Here is a 16,305-nt window from a genome sequence, read left to right as displayed (position 1 = left end):
TTCTGTATACAACCTCTGTTCAAGGTGACTCTCACTCAGAGGCCCGATAATAAAATTTCCTTAAATTTGAACTCCTGGGTGTCTGGATCATTGTTGCATGAAGTGCTCCACTTCACAAGGCCTCTGGGCTCATTAGAGGAAATGGAGCCTGGGCCACTCACTCTCAGCACCTCACCGGTGAGGGGCAATAATAGGAGCAGGACCCCCATACTATGAAATCTGATAGATCTCACCAGTTAGCACAATCTGCAAAGTCTAGTTTCAGCATTAGTCAAGCAGAATCTATATTATAAATCACTCATAATGGTTCTGTACTCTGCTATCTCTGTGAACTGTTAGGCCCAGCTTTGTGCTGTTATGCATTATTAATTACTCATATTTTTTTCTTTACCTTAAATCTGAACTGTAAGATGTTATCAATTACCTGTAGTGGTCTTCTTCTGAGCTATATTCTCACCCCCTTCCTTTTTTTTTTAAATTTTATAGTATTTTATTTGATCATTTCCATGCATTATTCATTAAAGACAAAGATCATTTTCTTTTCCTCCCCCCTCCCCCCCCCCGTAGCCGACGCGTGATTCCACTGGGTATCACATGTGTTCTTGATTCGAACCCATTGCCATGTTGTTAGTATTTGCATTAGAGTGTTCGTTTAGAGTCTCTCCTCTGTCATGTCCCCTCAGCCATTGTAGTCAGGCAGTTGCTTTTCCTCAGTGTTTCTACTCCCTCAGTTTGTCCTCTGCTTATGGATAGTGTTTTTTCTCCTAGATCCCTGCAGATTGTTCAGGGACATTACACTGCCACTAATGGAGAAGTCCATTACGTTCGATTATACCACAGTGTGTTTGTCTCTGTCTCACCCCCTTCCATGTTCCCATTCCAGAAGGGTAGTGAGACATATCCCACACTGACAAATGATGGCACATGGGCAATGGGGAAACATGGGACACTAGCACTAAGGGTTCTGGCATCCAGAAGGATCCCCCAAACCTGCACATGCTTCATATTTCCCATTCTTGGTGTCCCCAAGTTCATCTATGACTTGTTAAATTCAAAACCACATCTCCACCTGAATTTGGTCAAGCCCATTTTCCAGGGTTTTCCAGAAAGGTGGAGATTAACCTGGAATGGGAGATGATTAGCCCCATTGGGGAAGGCATGCCCCAGCATGCCAGAGGGGGCTGCTCATTCCTTCTCCACTGGGCCTGAGAACATTTTTTGCATGCAAGGGGCTCATAGGCAGCAATTTGGGCACTCAAATCTCTAAAAGATTCACCAGCACTGGCATAGATCTTAATAAATATGCCAACTGTGATCTACACCCGAGATATCACCCCTTGGGCTATTCCATTAGCTGGGGGGGGGGGGGTGCTGCTACTCCATCACCCATTAGGCTACTCTATTAGCCCCATGGCTATTCCATTTGCTATTGGGCTGTTATCTTACCTTAAAAACCTCTTCTTCAAATAAAATTCTTTTCTTCTAGACTGAATGGAGTTTGAGCCTCCCATTCTTTTGGGGGAAGACCATGCCACAAATTTGAGTATGTTTTTTCCACAACAAGCAGACTCCAATCCTCATTCCCAACCCCAGTATCAAAAGCAGCCCCAACATAATAGAATTAGAGGATTCTTTTCAAAGGAATAAAGGAACAAAGAAGACACTAGGAAAGAACAAAAAAGGCATCAAACAAATGTGTTGGCTTAAAAACAAACAAATAAACATTTTAAATTATCTTACTCCTGAGCCTGCAAAAAAGTCAGGGTGCTGAGGGAGGCCATGATAATTCTGAATGTCCCATAGGATTACCCAGGGTCACCCTGACCCAGGAATACCCAGAGATAGTTCAGCTAGAGAGAAGGGCTATGCAGATGCAATTCAGGGCTTTGGAGTTGTGTCCATCAGCTGCTGAAGGTGTGAGGTTGCTTGGTCCAACTTTGAGAGCTCCAAGAGGAGGGAGGAGACCTTGGGAAAACAAAAGGGGATCTCTGGATATCTGGCCTTCAGGACCAACTTCCCCCAAGGGCCACAGGGGCCTGGCCTCATTCTTTCCAGCACGCACCTTATGCTCCCTCTGTAGCATCTCACTTCCCTTGCCTGGGGCCCGGACGGTCAGGCTATCAAGTTGTCTCTGGAGCTTCTGTCTTCTGGTAAGCAGGACAGGGAGCTGGACTTGGGGGTCCACCAGGCCCTGAAGAGAGGACAATTAGATGTCTCAGTCCCACCCACTCTCTACCAGTGTATTCTCCTTTTCCCATTCATATTTTCCATTCTTCTTTTCTCTCTGCTTAGTCCAACCATCCCCCCACATGTATTTCCTTATAATTCCTCACTCGTCCTACTGCCCCTGCTCTCAGCTCTTTCCTCCCTGTCCCTTCCTCACCTGTAGCTCCATGTAGACCTGGGTGGTATTACTGAGCGTGGCCTGGGCCCAGCCTTGCGGAGATGCCTCGTTGTAGGGCAGAAAGCTCACAGCTCCACAATGGGCCAGGGTAGCCAGTGGCTCCAGGAAATCTTCATAGACATACTGCTCACTGGGCTCTGAACACTGCAACAACACTGGGCAAGACGACGGAGAAAGAGAGGAGACCCAAAAGCAGTAACATTAGATACCCGGCCTCTCCCCATGTAGCCTCTTGGATCTCTAGTTCTCATCTCTCACATACCAATACCAGAGATGCCTCTCACCTTGGGGCCGGGCCTTGCTGAGCTGGTACAGGGCTCGGAGCCCCCTTAGTGTTTTCACAGCTTCTTGAACCTGAGAAAATCGCTGTTCCAGCTCTGGCTGGCACCAGTGCTCCTGTGGGAGTCAGACCAACCACAGATCACTTATCTATGGGCTCCGGGGAAAGTCCACTCTGGGAGGCTCTCGTGTCCCTATCCCCTGCTGCCTACTTAAGAGGCAGGTGACTGCCTGTCACCCCATCATTTCTCTTATCTGGTCACAGTTCTGACCTAGAACACATACCCTATTAAGCAGAAAAGACTGACACGGAGGTCAAGAAATTAAATGAAATATTGATGGATCTATAACTGATGAATGAGGAAAACTAAGATGTTTCCCTAACTTCTGGGGTAGGCATTACAGAGAACCTTGTTCTCTGACCAACCACACTTGAGTATCGCTGTCAGACAATCCGAGGCTGACTCAATCGTGTGTGGCCATCCCTGGGGCCCCACTATAGCTGTTGTCCAGTGATCCAAGGAGGTGACCCTACCACAGCAAATGAGTGTCTAAAAGATTCAACTCTGGAAAGCAACACAAAAACAAGCCACAAGATTATTTTATAATAAAACATCCTCAAAATAGAAAAGCAGGTTATTACCCTACAATAGCTTTGAGAAGATGCTATCAATAAATAATCTCAGAAAATCCTCCAAAAACTCCCATCACCCAGCCAGACATTCCCCAAATCAAAGAATCAGAGAACCCTGTGGCTCTAAAAAGACCTGCCTTCCTTGTATTCAATCCTATTCTGCCATCTGACCGATGAGGAAACTGAGGCCAAGGAAGCTGATTTACAGAATGTTAGAAATTATTAAAGGGGAAAAAAAAGAATTTATTTAGGGAACAGCTAGGTGACTCAGCAATTAAGAGCCAGGCCTGGAAATGGGAGGTCTTGGGGTCAAATCTGGCCTTCTACATTCCCTAGCTATGTGATCCTGGGCAAATCACTTAATCCCAATAGCCTAGCCCCTACTGCTCTTCTTTGGAACCAAGATTTAGTATTAATTCTAAGACTAAAGGTAAGGGTTTATACAAAAATTAAAAGACATTATTTTGGACAAGTCAGTGGGACAATAGGGCTCAGAACTCAAACCCCTTGGCTGTACTACATTGAAGTGGATGTGGCTCACCATATTTTGAAGGTTGGGGTAGGGGGCAACACAGATGCTTGGAGCTGGCGTACAATCTGGCTGGCGGGGCAGCCGTTGCCAAAGTTCTTCAGCCAGAAAGGGCATGACTGGGGCAAGGAGGCGAAGCCCAACATCTGCGCAGGAGTACAGGATCTGCAGTGGTCCTGGGGCTTGAGGTAATCTCAACAACACAGGTTTCACTGACTCCTGGAAATTTTGGGCCAGTGTCAAGTAAAGAGGTCTTCAGAGCCACTTCCCTCCTCTGGCTAGATCCCCTGATAATTCTTCACTATTCCCTACCCTGATTCCATAGCCTCTGAAAGAAAAAAGGACCTGGAACAATGGCCCTTGTTCCCTTCCTCCCCCTCCTCAATGGGTGAATCAGTCTCAAAATAATTCCAGGGCCATTCCCTGGGATCCTAGAAGAGGAAAAGCCTCAGTATGACTATCTTCTACTGAGTCCTTTGATATGGATCATATTATTATACCCCCCTCACCTCCAGCCAAGAATAACCCACAAATATCATGTCTACAATAACTCACCCCAAACCTAAGTTCTCAAAATGTGGCTGATTGCTCAATACAAATTGGACAGATAGTAATGAAAGCACAGGTTGAGTTTAGAGCTGGAAGGAACCTGCCTTAAAGATCATCTAATGTAGCTAAGCCCCAGAAAAAGGCACTTTATCAAGGTCACACAGGTCATGAAAACCATCTTGTGGCACTAACTGCACAACTGCCTCTCATGCCATGCTGTTTTGCACAATCAGTTGATATTAGATAGTCTGTGCAACCTATCTTAGTCATTTTAGTGGCCCACACTGATCAGAAGTAAAGAAAGGAAAGAAGGGACATAGAGCACAGTCAATTTATTCCCCAGTTCTGTCATTCTCCCCAGGAAGAGTACTAACAAAGGAGGACAGGTTCAGATCTTCCTCCTGCTCCTTTGCCTCAATGATTCAGAAATCCATCTGTTAGAATGACTGTTCCTCTTTTCTCCATCCCAGGCACTGGGATGGAAGACTGGGTGTAAAATCCCCTATGTTAGGCTTCCAAGAATCAATACAAAAGGAAAAGGAAACCAACACTCATTGGGCCTTGGCCCTTTCTCTCTCACCAATGTACAGTGTCCCATGAAATCCCAGGTGAACTTAAGAGTGTGACAAGAGTAGGACAATGCCACCCCTGTCCTTGGCCTCACCAAGTAGACATCACAGAGTTTATGGAGCCAAAAGTGGTGAAGAGCATGGGTGATGAGAGAGAGCTCTTGTGCCAGGAAGCCTCGCTCACATTCCCGGATGGTGAGGGTCAGGCAGCTCAGGATCCAGGCATCCATGACCGAGGAGGGAGACAGCTGAGATAAAAGAATTCTCAACAACCCAAGACAATCAAACCACCCATCCCAGCACCATCGGACCCTTGAACCCTTATTCTCTGACAGAACCAGTACCCACTTCTTCCATGGGTTGGGGTACAAATCTGTCTCCTAAGGCATTAAGGATGAATCGCATGGCATTCCAGATCTTATTGCAGAAATGGCGGGAGCTCAGGACTTCAGAGACAGACAGGTTTATGTTGTCCCCTATATGAAGAGAGGGTTGGCTTTGGCAATCTCCCTTCTCTTCTCTCCAGAGTCCATCCCCAACCTGCCCACCCTGGTCTTACCCTTGGTTCCATGAGAACAGAGTGTGAATCTCAGAGCATCTGTACCACATTCCGGGATTCCTTGAGGAAAATCCTTCCTCTGGAAGCAAACAAAGAAAAAAAGAAGAGAGAAAAAGAGGACTAAGGGACTAGCCAGTGAAGCAGAAGAGGCTCTAGGAAATGACTGTTTTTAAGAACAGTAGCAGCAGGAGGCTATACAGATTGGAGAAAGGCAAGTAGCAAACACCTGAATCTCTACCTGTGCAGCAGCAGCAATCTGTAGCTCTCTGGGATCCAGATTTCCATCTTTTAGCTTCTCCTGTAGCACCTACAGAGATAATATATACATGACCTTTATCTAAGGATTCACCCACTGCTCCACAGAATCTTTCTTCTAGCCCCAATTCACCATTACAAGTCCATTCTTTTTTTTTTAAACCTTTAACTTCCATCTTAGAATCGATACTAACTATTGGTTCCAAGGCAGAAGATCAGTAAGGGATAGGCAATGGGGTTTGAAAGAGGTGAAAGAAAACTGACTTTGATCTTTTAAAAACTTTATAAGAAGAAAAAACCCACTGGAATCCCCTGGCTGAAACGAACTAATCCCAATAAACTCTGAATCTTCTCAGATTCCAAGTTCCCTACTAGGTACAGGATCAGTCCTTATATAGACCAATCCTGAGCCCTGAAGTGGCCCCTTCCCAGCACAGGATCGGTCCATTCAAGACCAAGAAGTAGGGGGGAGGGACTCCTGGGGCATGCTTTGGGGATGCAGTTCACTCATACACAATATTTTAAAACCCATAGGGTCAAGTGACTTCCCAGGGACAAATAGCTAGGAAGTGGCCAAGGCCAGACTTGAACCTAGGGTCATCCATCTCCAGACCTCACTGTCCCCATCCATCCACTCTTATTCAAAACCCATCTCTGCCCCTGCAACTTGTTTCTCCACCCTTGGTTCTGCCTCCTGACCTGTGGTTTGGCCCCTCTGATAACATCCCTGGGATCTAGCACGTTCCCCAGAGACTTGCTCATCTTTCGGCCTTGCCCATCCCGAACCATGGAGTGAAGCAGCACCTAGGCAAGAGAAGAGAGGGAGGAGGGAGGTGGTAATTGGCATGGGAGAACTACAGATACACAGTCTCTTCAGCTAGGAGGTTGTGGAAAGGCAACCAAGAAATGGGAGAGGTCACCTGGGGAAACGGAAGCTGTCCAGTGAGCTGGGTCCCCAGCATGACCATACGGCCCACCCAGAACAGCAGGAGGTCACTGCCTGTCTCCAGCAGGGACAAGGGGTAGAACTGAGCCAGATCTGGGGTCTGAAAGGCAAAAGAGATAGAGCCAAAGGTGCACACAACCAGCCCCATCTCTTTCTTCCAAGTCCCTCATCTCTACTCCCCTATCTCTCGTGCACCCTCTGCCTTTGGAGCATGCTTCCATGGCCCTTAGCTTTGCCTCTCTTTGACACACCTCACCTTCTGGGGCCAGCCCAAAGCAGCAAAGGGAAAAAGTGCAGAAGAGAACCAGGTGTCTAAGACATCAGGGTCTGAGGGTGGAGTGAGAACAGGCATTATTGCGGTCTTCTGGGTATCACCCCCCAGCTCCCAGATCACTCTAACCCAGGAATCAGCCTCTAGACCAGCCTGATGACTCACCCCTCTCCAAAATTAGCTCCTTCTCCGGTCTCCCTCTGAGTTTCAAGGCTACCTTTCTGGCCTCCTCCTCTGAGCGACCCACTACCCAACATTCCTCACCGTCTCCCTAGAAAAGAGCAACCTGGGGTGGGCTTAAGTTGCCATCTGGAACAGCAACTTCCAGTTTCCTACCCTCTCCACTGCCTTAAGGAAACCAAACCACCCCACTTCCTTTACCTCTTCTCCAACAATCCGATAGGCTGGGATCTGATGTCCCCACCACAGCTGCCGGGAAACACACCAATCACTGCAGATAAGACCCCATCACCATCAAAAAGTTTATTTCATGATATGATTAGTTCTCTCTCTTTCCTCCCCAATCTCACCAGGGCTCCTACTTGCCTGATGTTAGAAAACCAGTGTTGCCAATTCTTCTGATGAAAGGGAGGGTTGAGCTTCAGGGCCCCTGATTCCACAGCCTATAAAGAAAGGGGAACTTCAGGAAATGTCCCTAGCTCTTGAGTCCTACTAAACTAATCTCAGATGAGATAATTTCACAACTTGGGCCTCCTTTGCTAGGATTCCAGTCACAGTCAGAGTCACAGAGGATATAACTATACATACCTGTCCTTCCTGGGCCTTGCCATTTTCAAGCCATCATACCAGAGAGCTCCTCACACAGCTACCATAAACAAGAGGCTTCCCCAGGGAAGAGGACTCCTACACCCCCTCATTTCCATTTCCAAGAGGCCCCATTTTCCTTATGTAAGTCTCTCGATCTGGGTCTCACCTGGGCAGCTCGTTCTCCCATTCTCTGGCATCGCACAAACCACTGGTTCTTGAGGAGATATTCTACCACATCTCCAGAACGGCTACAGAAGGAAGAAGGAGGCCCTGTTCTCTTTCATCTCCAATTTTCTTTATATACCCCATCCTCTTCAGAGTCATATGACCCTACCCTCCTACTACTTTAGTAAAAATTTGGTTCTTTACACTCCTCATTGCCATTTTTTATAAACCCTTACCTTCTGTCTTAGATTGATACCAAGTATTGGTTCCAAGGCAGAAGATCAATAAGGGCTAGTCAATGAGGGATAAGTAATTTGCTCAGAGTCACACAGCTAGGAAGTGTCTGAGACCAGGTTTGAACCCAGGATCTTCTATCTCAAGGCCTGACTCTCTATCCAGTCACCTAGTTGCACCTACCCCCATTCCATGGGTCACAAAGGAAGAAGGAAATTACCTGCAGATAGGGAGTACCATAGGATGGTCCCGAATGCCCCGCAAATGCCCTTGTTCCTTAAGGGCAGACACAATCTTTTCACGGGCCACAAATCGGTGAAGACCCTGTGGGGAAATAGAGGAGGAGCCTGTGGAATTTGGGGGGAGAGGGAAGACAAGGACAAAGTAGAATCTAGAAACCAAGGGGAGAGATTAAAGTTTGGGGTCTACCTGCAGCCAATCCCCACAAGGGTAGACCATGGTCCCATCCTCTCCAATGACATTTACAGGACTTAGCTTGTGTCGTGCCCCAATCTCGGCATCAACAAGGCTATGAGCAGGGGTCACTTTCACTGCACCTAAGGGAACAGCAGTGGGGAGACAATCAGACCCTCAATTTTCCCTTCCTAAACCCTGTCTGTAGTCCTACAAATTTGCCCTTCCTTCTCCCTGTATCTGTGTAGCAGAAGCACAACTTCGAGCCAGAAGACAGGCTTAGATCCTGGCTCTGCTACTTACTAGCCATGTGGCCATGGCAAGTTATTTAACATCCATAAGCCTGTTTCCTCATCTGAAAAATGGGTATCTACCTGGCCTATCTCACAGGGTGGCTATAGTTATCTACATGTAATGTTTATGCAAACTATAATTATATACATGAAATGTATCGTACTCTTCTTCCTTGTTATCCTCCTGGACTTTCCTGAGGATTTCCTTATTCTTCTCATCTCTCTTACCCTTCCCTAGTCTCCCTTGAGCTTTCTCTCTGTTCCCAAGTTTCCTTTGAGCTTTCTTCATTCTCCAGTGTTCCCTGAGCTTCCTTCCTGTCCTCTAGCCCCACGAACCTGTGCCCATGTCAGGCTGGACTGCAGGGTCAGTGATGAGGGGAAGAAGTTTCCCACTTAGGGGATGACAGAGCTGGCGCCCATGGAGGTGCTGAGTAGGGGAAGAAAGTATCAGTCAGTCAATAAGCATTCATTAAGTGCTTTCTATGGATCAGATGCAGACACATTTGTTGGAAATGAGAGAAAATGAGGGTATTAGAAAAAAAGGAGAAAGGGGACAACCAAAAGGAACAGAGCCAAAATCAAAAGATCAGAATCTTGATACTGATCCTGCCCTGGACTTTAGTCAAATAACTTCAGTCTTAGACAGCATTATTTGAAAAGAAGAGAAATCAAATCTCTAAATCCCCTTCTAGGACTCTGTACAATTTCTAAAAAGTGAGGGAGGACCAGTAAGAAACTTAAGGGGGGTTTTGAGATAAAGGAAGGAAACCCAAGAAGAAAGTGAGTGGAATCTTAGTGAAGGCTGGAATAAACTGGGAAAGGAAGGAAAAGGACAGGCTGAGGAGGTTAGATAGGTAGAAGCAGTCATTTATTACTGTGTATCGGGGGTCATCAGGATGAACAGCCACAGCCACATCTCCAGGTAAAGTCTCAGGTCGAGTGGTCTCCACTACAATCTCTGTGTCTAGGGAAATACACAACCAGCTCTGAATCAATTCCACATTTCCCAAAAGAACCTGGAAGAATTGGGGATGGGTGCCCACTTGGAAACAACAGTCTCTTCAAAAATAATGGTGTAAAACAGGCATCAGTACCCACAGGAGATGGGGTTACCCAGTCATCTAAAGGTGCTCAGAAATCCCCAATAGTTTGAGAGGATGAAGCAGGTGGGAGTGACTGGGTTTGGGAATCATTTTTAAAGCCAAAATAAACCATGAAATTCTCAGCAGGTGAAACGGATGAGGCAAAACATTCTATACTGTCCTCACCACAAATCTAATTCATCCCTCAGAGCCCAGTGTGAGTCCTTCCAACAAGGAGCTGACCATGACTGCTCTTGCTCACAATGACCTATCGCACTTCTTAATTCATAAAATGCTTACAGTCCAAACCAAAGTTTGACCTGAATTATTCTGATTCATGTGTGTCAATATTGTCTCCCTATCTCAAGAGTAGGGAAATGGCATTTGTGTATCTCCTCAGAGACCAATGCCAGCCAGAACTAGTAGCCAGATAAAAGCTTGTTGATTAATAACTTGGAGATACTAATTGAGAACAGGTTACCATTCCCTTCCTATTCCCCATGCTGGAAAGTGGGAGATTCCAATGGGTCTGAAATGATACTTATAGACAGGCAAAATGAGGAAAGACAAGGATACACCAGCTCAGACAACAGAACAGTTGGAACTCACCAGGATGCCCATCTACTGGAAAGGCAACAGAAACAAGGAACCCAAAGGAGACAGGCTGGGGACAGCCTGGAGGGCAGAATTCTGTTCGGCCAGTCAGGGGCCGACCCTCTACCTGGGCACATCAGGAAAGACTGGTATCATTATTCCATTTACATGGCTTCCTAAGACTCCCAATCTGTATTCAACCTTGCCTACCCTTTTCCTGGCCCACCTCTGATTCCATATGAGAGGACCAAAGGTCCAACTACCCTTTCCCCCTAGCTTGGCATGAGGTAAACCAAACTGAACCCATCCCCTAACCTCCCTGCACCAACCCCGCATATACCTCAATATCCGAGATGGCTGACTTCAAAGTACACGACCAATTGACAATCTGCTTGTCCCTGTATAACAGCCCGGCCTCATACAGACGAACAAAAGCCTCTGTCACTGCTACTGAAGACCCCTGAAAGAAGGTCCATATTCATAATCAACAGTCCCTAGTTTTCCTTCCTCTCTCTTATGCCCTCACCCCACCATGTTGGGTCACCTCTCCCAGGGACCTAACCATGCTAGCCTCTTCAAGGTCCAAGTTTTCATTCTTTCATCACCTAATCCACCATCCCTTTTGGAGACCAAAGCATCTGGTACTCACAGCATCCATGGTAAAACATTCTCGATCCCAGTCCAAAGAGGCCCCCAAGGCTTGTAGCTGCTCACAAATCTCACCACCCTTCCTGTGCCCAGGAAAAAAGGACAGTGACTTCCTTTGCTTTGAGGGCACAGAGGCTAGATGCTTAGGTCCCTGTAGGAGCAGGATATAGAGGGGGAAAGGGCTGGTGATTAGGGAGCTATACTCACTCTTCCTTCCACTTCCACACTTCCTTTAGAAAGTCTTCTCGGCTTAGCTCATATCTCCTAATTCTCTGCTCCTTCCACAGCTGCTTCTCCACCACAGCCTAGATTAGGGAACAAGGAAAGATGAACAGAAGGTCAAGTGGCTTCAAAGGGGAAAGCTTCCTATAACTTGATGGAGGGATATAAGGATCGGAGAAATACCTGAGTAGCAATGCCAGCATGATCTGAACCTGGGATCCACAGTACCTGGTCCCCTCGCATCCGATGCCTGTGATAGAAGGACCCAAAACCTCATAACAGCTGCTTAACTTCATCTCAATATCCCCATGACCCCTCTGTGCCTGCATGGCCCACCCCTACCTACCCTGTTATCCCAGAGACCATCTTCCCATCACCCCATCTAAGGAGTCAGACATATTCCCCTCTAACTCTCACCATCGCACAAGAGTATCCTGTATGGCCACGGTGAGAGCATGGCCAAGGTGCAGGGAGCCAGTGACATTGGGTGGGGGGATACACATAGAGAAGATCTTTCCTGTGGCCTGAGGCAGCTGGGACTAAAAGGGGAGGAAAAAGAAAGTCAGAGAGGATCTAGGAATAGAAGAAAGGTAGAGACAGGGTATTTATCAAGGAGAGAGGGCCCCCTGGTGTCTCCAGGGCTAAGGTACTTGTAAGGAAGAGAGCTTCCACATCCTAGACAGAGAGCAGCTCTGGAAGTCATGCAGTTTTCCCATTCCTCAAGGCAGCAGGCCAAGAGTTCCAGATCTCAAGGCTTAGATGTTTTTCTCCACCTAAAACCAGGCTTATTTTCTTTGTCCTAAACCAGCTCCTCCATGACTCCTTTATTTATGACTCAAAATTATCATTATCCACTGTCTCCTAAGAATAAAACATTGGAGCATTCTCTAGCTCCTCCCTTTTCCTCATCACCCTGTCCAAGCAAATCCCCACAAAATCTCTCAAATCTTCCTTCTATTCTCACTGCCACCAGCTTTATACAGGCCCTTGTTATCAACCGCAGGGATTACTGTAATGGTGTGACCTAGGGAAAGACCTTTCTGGGCCTCTGTTCTTGATTTGTAAAATGAGGGGACTTATTAGCCTCTAAGGTCCCTTCCAATTCTAAATCTATTATCCTAAGACCTAGGTTCAAATTCTACTTCTAAAGCTTCCTATTTCTGTGATCAATTAATTAACCAAATTAGTTAATCCCTTTAGGACTCAGTCTCCTCAGTTATAGAATGAGGGAATAGGACCAGAGAGATACTGAAGTTCCTTCCAGTTCTAAAAAAGGTCCCATGACCTCTCTCTTGCATAAATTTGGCTGTGTTACTCTTTTGCAAACATGTTCTTCTTGTTGTCTTAAAGGAAAATTCCAAAACTCTTTTATTGGGCATTAAAGGCCCTCCCTCTACTATAATGTAGCACCACATGCTTCTCCAGTCTTATTCTATTTTCTGTGCTCCCACCAAACCCCCAAACAGGTTCCATGTTCTCTCTGGGCTCTGGCTTCCACTGCTTCCTATTCCCAAGATTTTCCCCTCTTAGCTGGTTGATTTGCTACCTACCCTTTAAAGTCAAACTCAAAAGCTGCTTTCTCCAATAAGTCTTCTCTGACCCCCGTTCCTATTTCATGTAGCATTTTTTTCTTAGTTCTCTAAAGTACTTCTCATGTAATAATGTACATTCTACCTGTGCTAGTGTTGTGTCCCTTGACTACAGAAATAATTCAGGAAAGTAAAAAGACTGGACCTGAAGGCAAAGGACCCCCAGGTCCAAATTCCAGGTCTGCCATTTCCTTCTTGTATGACCTTTACCCCACAGGCCTCAGATTCCCCATTTATAAAACAAAAGGGATGGACTAATGGTCTCTTTCTATTTTCTTAAAGCCTGGGCTTTAGCATTACCAAAGGCAAGGATCCTGTTCACCCAGGGCCCAATATGGCTGCTATAGACCCTAGTTACTGACCTGATATTCTGGTTTGAAGAACCCCTCTCGAACCCACCAAGGGTACCAGGCAACCTCAACATATTGGGGGCTATATGTAGGAGGCAAGGGTCCTGTGACATCTAAGAGAATAGATGGAAGAAAGAATTCCATTATCCCTCAATTTAAATGTTTTCCATGGGCAGACAAAATACAGGGGAAGAAGGCATAAGAAAAGGTTTTCATATCTCCCCGTTACCTTTTTTTTCACCAGGTTCTGTAGGGATTTCATACAATACTATCTCTTTAGCAGTCCAAGTTTTACCAGGCTTTGTTGGTAGCTGAAAAAGAAATCAGGAGAGATTTGGGAAAACTTATCAGCCTCCAGGCATCTACAACTCCATCCAGATCCTCCTTCCCAGATACCTTGCTCCTCCATGCTGTCTCTCCCTCCAAAGTCCCCTGCTTTTCTCGAAGCCGCTTCTGTTTTTGTTCACGATTCCTTTGGGGAACAGAGGATCCATGAGGATAAGGTTGAGTGGAGAAAGGGTGCAGCCAGGGGATACTCTGGCAGGGCTTCAGTCCCCAAAGCCTGAGCTGAAGAGGAGCCAAGGATAAGAGGGGCATTGAGGCTGGATGGGCAAGGGACCAGGGTATCTTCCTGGAAGAAAGAAAAGATATTCACTAGAAGCCTAGATAATCCCTTTCCTCTATTTCCTCAGAGATAAATCACTCATCTCTTTAATTCCAACTGCTTTATTTGCTATGCTCTTCTTGATAATTTTCTCCTCAGGTCTAGGACTCCCATACTTTTTGAAGGAGGTGTGACATAATGAAAAAAAGTCTTGGATTTAAAGATTCAGGTTCTGGTCATGGCTTTCCCACTGACTGGTGCCATGTTTCTTTTTTTTTAAAAACCCTTACTTTCTTGACTTTAAATGATTACTCTATTGCAAATAATTATATGGAAATAGGTTTTGAAAAATGATACATGTAAAACCCAGTGGAATTGCTTGTTGGCTGGGGGGGGGGGAAGAGAGGTGGGAAAGAGCATGAATAATGTAACCATGGAAAAAATATTCTAAATTAATTAAAAACATTTTTTAAACCCTTACTTTCTTATTATCAATTCTAAGACGACAAGGAGTGGCAAGTTAGGCAACCAGGGTTAAATGTCTTGCCAGAAGTCACACAGCTAGTGTCTAAGGTCAGGTTTGAATCCAGGCCTCTTGACTCTAGATCTGGTGCTCTATGAACTGTACTACCTGGCTGCCTCTGAGCAAGTACTTTTTAAAAGTGCTTTACAAACAATTGTTAATTGAATGGCTTTCCAAGTCTGTTTCTTCATGTGAAAAATGGGGATAAAAATATAAACTCTAGCAACCTTCAACAGGGTGGCAGAGAAGATTAATGACAAGGATTATAATATGCTCCCAAGGGCAGGATTTTTGCCTCATCTAACTTGTACCTCTTCTAATTCCAAAGTGCCCAAAGACTTCTCAGATTTGTTGAACTGAAGTGTTTATATGCTTTGTAAACAGTAATGTTTATCTACATTACTGTTACACACTTTCTTTGGACTAGACTTGAATTAATTGGTGAAAGGCGTCATTCCCTTACCAGCATAGCCCAAAAAAATTCATTCACTGAAATTTAGATAGGAATAGGGGAATAAGGATAACCTGGATATCACTGACAACACTGATTTAACCCAGGTCTTCCCAAGTCTATAAGCAACTTTCTACCAACCCAATCCATATAGTTGATACTTACATAACACTTAATAGATTTTCAAACTACTTTACAAAGATTTTATTATACATTCCCAACTAGCCCATGCTATTAGGGAGACCATATGGCATTGATTTGGAGTCAGACAATAGATTACCTTTCATTTTGTATATGCTGATTGTAGAATTGTAGCTCTTGTAGAATGTAAGCTCAAGAACAAAAGTTGCTTCATTTTTGTCTCTGTGTAATATTTCATAAATGCTCTATCTAAAAGGAACCCCTTCTAGCTCGAATTCTAGGATTTTTGAGTTCCAAAGTTGTTACTCACCTAAGATCAAATACAAAGTAAGTAGTGAAACTGGAATTCAAACCCGAAATTCAAAAGCCTTCCAAATCCAAATCCAGAATTTCTTCTCCCATTGAACCACATTTCCTCTGGGTTTGAATCTTGGCCTTGCCCTTTAGTACCTCAATTATAAAGTAAAAAGGATGGATTAACTACATGACTTCTAAGGGTCCTTCTAAATCTAAATCTACGACCTCATTTATATCCATTTTAAGTTGAAACTGTCCAGGGAACTTAAGGGAGCTAAGTGGATATAGTACTGGGTCTGAAGTTGGAAAGCCCCGAGTTCAAATACTTCTGCAGACACTGACTAGGATGTGTGACCCCGGACAAGTCTCTTGACCTTTGTAAACCTCAATTTCCCCTTAGGAAGACAAGAGGGAAAGGAAAGCAATCAGCCCACAGGGCTTTGGAGAGGCCTGTGATTCACACGTGCAACGTGCTTTGCAATCGTAAAAGCGACAAGAGGAAAAGTCATGAAGTGATCTGCATTCCCTCACACTAGGATCTGAGCCCGGGCACTCCCGGTTGTGCTCTCTCAATGATCCCGGACTTGGCCCCGGGTCCGGGAAGCATCCTACCAACGACCCTCACACTCCTCTGCTCCAAACCGCCCGCCTGCCCAGGGATCCCTGAATCCTCTGCTCACGCTTTTTGGCCGGTTCTGCATGGCCCCAGCCCAGCCTCCCCCCGGAAATCCAGAGGCCAAGGGAGGTACCACGAAATCTCAGGCGGGGCCGCCCAGCAGTCCAGCCCACCCCCGCGCCGGTCCAGGGCGGATGTTGTCGTAAACCTCAAACACCACCGGGAAAAGCAGGTAGCTGGGAAAGTGAGCACGCGCATGCGCAAACCCGTGGCCGCCGGTGCCGCCTCCTGATGCAGAGGCGCATGCGCTTCCTGAAGC

At 45.9% G+C, this 16,305-nt stretch overlaps 1 protein-coding gene across 10 annotated transcripts; it reads right to left on the bottom strand.

Annotated features, from left to right (window-relative positions):
- Positions 1-1,698: 1,698 nt before the first annotated feature.
- On the bottom strand, positions 1,699-16,256 carry VARS2 (valyl-tRNA synthetase 2, mitochondrial). 10 transcript variants are annotated; one of them, XM_056817859.1, is made up of 31 exons: positions 16,120-16,256; positions 15,384-15,523; positions 13,751-13,981; positions 13,584-13,665; positions 13,367-13,467; positions 11,833-11,954; positions 11,599-11,665; positions 11,401-11,498; positions 11,195-11,276; positions 10,886-11,005; positions 10,561-10,672; positions 9,745-9,833; positions 9,206-9,296; positions 8,592-8,719; positions 8,383-8,486; positions 7,930-8,011; positions 7,542-7,618; positions 7,377-7,446; positions 7,161-7,266; positions 6,981-7,051; positions 6,699-6,824; positions 6,478-6,582; positions 5,762-5,830; positions 5,524-5,602; positions 5,313-5,440; positions 5,060-5,212; positions 3,859-4,065; positions 2,689-2,800; positions 2,384-2,559; positions 2,063-2,191; positions 1,699-1,965 (listed from the first exon to the last, which is right to left on the bottom strand). In XM_056817859.1, the coding sequence occupies exons 3-31, from the start codon at positions 13,949-13,951 to the stop codon at positions 1,879-1,881; spliced, it is 3,174 nt and encodes a 1,057-aa protein (XP_056673837.1). In that variant the 5' UTR covers positions 13,952-13,981; positions 15,384-15,523; positions 16,120-16,256; the 3' UTR covers positions 1,699-1,878. The 10 variants fall into 10 exon arrangements, with proteins under 10 accessions (XP_056673837.1, XP_056673833.1, XP_056673835.1 ...); XM_056817855.1 differs by having other exon boundaries at positions 13,751-13,985; positions 16,120-16,255; XM_056817857.1 differs by having other exon boundaries at positions 13,751-13,985; positions 15,384-15,514; positions 16,120-16,243.
- Between the last annotated feature and the right edge of the window lie 49 nt (positions 16,257-16,305).

The sequence above is a fragment of the Monodelphis domestica genome, chromosome 2 (assembly GCF_027887165.1).
Source record: "Monodelphis domestica isolate mMonDom1 chromosome 2, mMonDom1.pri, whole genome shotgun sequence".
NCBI lineage: Eukaryota > Metazoa > Chordata > Mammalia > Didelphimorphia > Didelphidae > Monodelphis > Monodelphis domestica.
The sequence above is the reverse complement of the archived record's forward strand: the minus strand, read 5'-3'. Positions and strand labels throughout refer to the sequence as shown.

Coding starts and splice junctions, on each gene's coding strand:
- VARS2 (XM_056817859.1), bottom strand. CDS start 13,951: ATGCCCCTCTTATCCTTGGCTCCTCTTCAGCTCAGGCTTTGGGGACTG. Junction 11,277..11,400: donor GTGTGGAAGTGGAAGGAAGA/GTGAGTATAGCT, acceptor TCCTGGGCACAG/GAAGGGTGGTGAGATTTGTG. Junction 7,267..7,376: donor ATCGGATTGTTGGAGAAGAG/GTAAAGGAAGTG, acceptor GCTCTTTTCTAG/GGAGACGGTGAGGAATGTTG.